This window comes from Bidens hawaiensis, unplaced genomic scaffold (genome assembly GCF_021521415.1).
Source record: "Bidens hawaiensis isolate Kalapana, Puna unplaced genomic scaffold, B.hawaiensis_p1.1 tig00004970_1, whole genome shotgun sequence".
Lineage (NCBI taxonomy): Eukaryota > Viridiplantae > Streptophyta > Magnoliopsida > Asterales > Asteraceae > Bidens > Bidens hawaiensis.
In genome coordinates, this window is record NW_027491312.1 from 12,043 (window position 1) to 17,033 (window position 4,991).

At 33.8% G+C, this 4,991-nt stretch overlaps 1 protein-coding gene across 1 annotated transcript; it reads left to right on the top strand.

The window, feature by feature from the left end:
• The first annotated feature begins 1,101 nt into the window (after positions 1-1,101).
• LOC143628393 (AT-hook motif nuclear-localized protein 1-like) lies at positions 1,102-3,861 on the top strand. The gene is made up of 5 exons (XM_077098007.1): positions 1,102-1,466; positions 2,584-2,648; positions 2,735-2,866; positions 2,974-3,135; positions 3,549-3,861. Exons 1-5 carry the CDS (start codon positions 1,118-1,120, stop codon positions 3,816-3,818), a joined length of 978 nt encoding a protein of 325 aa, XP_076954122.1. The 5' UTR covers positions 1,102-1,117; the 3' UTR covers positions 3,819-3,861.
• Positions 3,862-4,991: the final 1,130 nt, after the last annotated feature.

Consider the following 4,991-nt stretch of genomic DNA (forward strand, 5'->3'; position numbering starts at 1 on the left):
TATTCATGTATATTAAATTCATCGGCTAGAGCCCCCGCGAAAGAAATTTGCGTGGCTCTGATACCAATTTCAGAGGTACCAGCGGAAAAATATGAACGATTTAAGATTATTAGTTCAAGTAAGTTATTATCAATGAAATTTAATGGTATTATAAAATTCCTATGTGTTTAAACTTTCTTTTTATTAAGGCAAGAGAAAAGAAAAGCCAAAGTTCAAGTTTCCATGAGGAATCTCAACACTAAATTCAATGATCTAACAATGGAGAATTTCAAAAAAAAGAATATCACATGGAAACATGATATAGATGACAAAGTGGTGAAGTCTATCCACAATTTTGGTCCAAACAATTTTTGGTTTTAAATATTTGGTTATTAAACTTTTATGAATTTAAGATACTTAACAACCTATTAAATAATTATATCACATGCTATATAATTTAGTATGTGGTCCAAACAATTTTGGTCTTCCACCAACGAAAAAAGAAAAGAAAATAATACCATTAAAAATTAATTACAAAGATCGACGTAAATGCTAAAATAATCATTATTTTTTAATATTATAATTCCATATATATCTATTGTAGTAACTATTAATATTTGTTTATATTTTTATGATAATGATAATTAATTGCAATAAAACATACCTATTGAGTTTAATGCATAATTATTACAATATATTATTTTTATATACATCATTTATGCATTATTTAAATAACCATATATATATATATATACACATTAAAAATTCAATTTATTAAAATAAATCTTCTTAAAAGAAAAGCTTGACTACCAATTTCACCTTTTTCCAAATATTCAATATATTTTATTTTCATCGGACTCCAACTTTTTTCTTAACTAAAATACATAACTTCTCCAACTTTTTTAATATTGATAATAATTAAATACCCAACATTAAATTATTAATTTTCCCATTTTTACTAATTTTTTGCTTTTAAAGTCATCATTTATCAACCCAAAATAGCCTTATAAACATCTCTCATTTTTCATTTTTCAAAAAAACTTGATCATTGGTTTATGTTATATATATTATTTCTCAACACCATCAACTTTCATAATAATAACAATAACAACAATAATAATAATATTATCATTCATTAATGGAAGGTAACAGAGAAGAGATTATTAACACTAGTGGTGTTACGGTGGTGTCCTCCGATGCTCCGTCGGACTACCACATATCTCCGAGGACTGAACCACCGGTGGCCACCCAAGTGGGTCCCACTCAGCCGTTAAATGTGACACCAGTGTCCATGAAGAAGAAAAGAGGCCGGCCAAGAAAGTATGGGCCAGATGGGTCAGTCACACAAGCTGCTTTATTATCTCCTAAACCCATTTCATCAGCCGCCGGAACTTCGCCGGTGATCGACTTCTCCGCCGGAAAAAGAGGCAAAGTCCGGCTACCGTCCGCCGGAAAACAGTCTCCAAAGATGGGTGTGGAAAGTTTAGGTAATAATATTATATTATTATTTACTTGATTTTTTTAAACGACCAACAAACAGAGAATTGTGTGGGTATTCCGTAATCCGTACGGGGCAACCCAGTGGCAAAAGGCCACCGCCAAGGGGGCTGTTTTTTACGTGTAAATTTACCCGTTTTTTTTGCCGGATATTTTTAAACGTAATGTAAATTTACCTGTTTTTGACCAAAAATCTTAGCCCGGTCCCCCCTTGTTTATGATGTTTTTTTTCCGTCGACGTTCTCATCCAAGCTTCGCCAGCTGGTCCAAGTGATCTCCACTTTTGGGGAAACAAAGCCCACCAGGTCATGGTAAAACCCTGACACCCTTAGGATTGAACCAGATATCACAAAGATTCCGGTCTTTCTTCATTCGTTGAGCCACCTATGTCCTTTCAAAGTATTGTATGTGGGGATCGAACCTGGGTCATTTTTTTTTTCTTGATAAAAATGAATTATTATTTTTTTTTCTTTTATATTTTCAAGATTTTAATTTATGATGTTAAAATTTAACTTTCTAAATTCTAACTATTGTGATGTGGGTGTGGGACCAAGATAACCCCCAGCCATGGATTTAGATAGTTCCTTTGTTGTTTGTCTTCAAGTTTGTGTTTTTTAAGAATCTTGGTTCCATATTTTTGGAATCTATGTGTGTGTGTGTATGTGAATTGGGTCAAATTGAGAAGTGATTAATCTATATTTAGCTAAGCTTGTAAAGATGTAAAGATCAAGACTTTGCCTTTTATTATCTTGTGGGGTTTGGTGGTTGGTTGAAAGTAGTCATGTTTTAAGTTGCAATAGTGTAGAAAATTTTGTTGCAAAGTTGTGTCTTTTTAATAATCAAGATTCTTGGTTCTGTTATGGTTTGGACCCGACACGAATGTAACATCAATACCCAATTGCGTCGAAAATCGACCCTAACTCGATTTCAATATCATCATCTGTCTACAATCTCTATTATTCTTCTATCTTTATGTCTGCCTGATGATTTAATATACATAATACTATTGACATCATGACGCTTGGTGATAATAATTGTATGTGATTTTATTAGTAGATCGATCGATTAATTACTATGGCTTAATGACATATGCTGTCTTTGACATAGGAGACTTGTTTTCATCGGTTGGGGCTAATTTCACACCTCATATCATCAATGTAAATGCCGGGGAGGTAAACTTATAAGTCCTGTTATTTTAATTATGCGACGTGTATATAACTTGAAATTTAATTTAAACTTTTTATAAATGTTTTGTTAGGACGTGACGATGAAAGTTATATCATTCTCTCAACAAGGACCTCGCTCAATATGCATTTTATCCGCAAATGGTGTCATTTCAAGTGTCACGCTTCGGCAACCCAATTCTTCTGGTGGTACATTGACGTACGAGGTACCATACATAATTTTATATTTTATAAAAAATATATATATACTATGATATATAAATTATAATGGATTGAATGATATTTTATATTCTATTGGTTTTCGCCTTTTCAGGGCCGATTTGAGATACTTTCGTTAGCTGGTTCGTTTATGCCATCCGAGAGTGGAGGAATAAGAAACCGATCCGGAGGAATGACCGTTTCTTTGGCTAGCCCGGACGGGCGTGTGGTGGGAGGCTCTGTTTCTGGCCTGCTAGTAGCCGCTAGCCCTGTGCAGGTACTTTTTAGGGGTAACTTTATACAATAGTAATCAGGTTTCCTAAATGTCCCACTAAAGTCACCCAACTTTCATCAGGTGTTCCAATCGTATGCATTTTCTATAAAGTAAAACGGTTTTATTAAATATATGAATCTTGGTTACTCTTTAGTGATTATTTTGTTTCACTTAAATTTAAAAATTTTGAAACTTGGTTTGTTATTTAGTGAACATATTTTCTTCACCATTACTTCAAACTTCAAGTTAAGTGGAAAAAAGTTACCGCTTATTAGTAACCAATATTCATATATGTTTCATTTGTCTCGATAAAAAAATTTACATAGGATTAAAACACCTATAAATGTTTACTATAGGTGATAATGTAACAAGTTATAATAACATTAACATTAACAAATAATAATATTCTTGTGTAGATTGTGGTTGGAAGTTTTTTAACCGGGAACCATCATGAGTATCAGAAGACGCCTAAGACACCAAAACCCGAGAAGGTAACACCTACACTACCATCACCGCCCGTGGCAACCTTGGCAGCAGCCGCAGAGGCGGAGGAGGAGGAGGCATCTCCAGCTAGTGTGAAACCAGATGTGTCATCACCGACGTTTCGAGGGGATAATTGGTCTGCCTATAAGGGCTCACCTGAGTCAAGGAAACAGTCAACGGACATCAATGTGAGTCTACATTAAGGAGGGTAGTTTGGAAAGCTGACTTGCATGGTTTGTTTTGTTTTGTTTTGTTTTGTTTTGTTTTGATTATGTTTTGTTTGGATGTGGATGTTGAGTTACAGTTTGTAGTTATTTAGATATGTTTGGTAGGACATCAGCTTCTTTTGTGTTTTTAATATGTTTTGGAGTTAGTATCTCATGTGAGGTTATTTTACCAAAATATTTATCTTCATACATAATTTAATGAAATTGTTAGAAAAAGTGGTGATATAAGGTTATATCTTATCATTATTTAAAAAAATATTATAATTGAGTTTGATTAAATAATAGGCAAATTGGATTTTAATGATCTTAATTTAATGCAGTTGGTCAATAATAATGCTAACTTAAAAAATAGTTATCACCAGTCCCAACTTTCACATTGTTTGTTTTCATTGGATCCCGTTAAAAAACTTAACGTCGTTAAGTGTTTTCCAAATTAAAAATTGATGTTTAGGGCTTTCGTTAGGATAGAGGATACAAGTTGATTTATGTAAAACTTATCTTAAAACGGTGGGACTACCACTAACAATAATGGAAACTTTCGCCGACGACAAGCAAGTGTTACCTTATTTGATCTGCTTACCATGAAATCTCATAAACGTCATAACTTGAGTTAAACAGTCCCGACTCAATGAGTCATGCACCTTCTCGAATTCGATTTTGAAAATCATCAACTTCGTGTTTTTCTTCTTTTAGTAGTCACCTCCTTGTTCATGATAAAACCTCGATAAGAATTCTATCGGCCTTTGATGAAGGCTTACCGTTCTAAACTAATAGCTCCGTCAGTGACTTTAGCGTGCCTCATCGCCAAAAGCTTGGCAATAAATTTACACTAAATATTAATCAGACTAATCGGTCTATAATTGGTAATCAACAACGGATTAGACAATTTTGAAAACCAGGAGTTGCAGCCTTATAGAAAAGTACCTGACTCGAAAAACTTTTACACAAAACCGAAAATTTCATTTTTGAGGCCCTCCCAATGCTTCTTAACGAACCCGAATGAAAACCCGTCGGGCCCGAAGATTTATTTGACCCACACAAATAGCATCTTTACCTGCTCTATAGATTATAGAAAAATATTCGGCATTGGGCTTATATCATGGCCCGGTTGAGAGGAAGAATGAGCCCTAACTCATAAGACTATAAGAC

Coding starts and splice junctions, on each gene's coding strand:
- LOC143628393 (XM_077098007.1), top strand. CDS start 1,118: ATGGAAGGTAACAGAGAAGAGATTATTAACACTAGTGGTGTTACGGTG. Junction 2,867..2,973: donor GTGGTACATTGACGTACGAG/GTACCATACATA, acceptor TCGCCTTTTCAG/GGCCGATTTGAGATACTTTC. Junction 3,136..3,548: donor TAGCCGCTAGCCCTGTGCAG/GTACTTTTTAGG, acceptor ATTCTTGTGTAG/ATTGTGGTTGGAAGTTTTTT.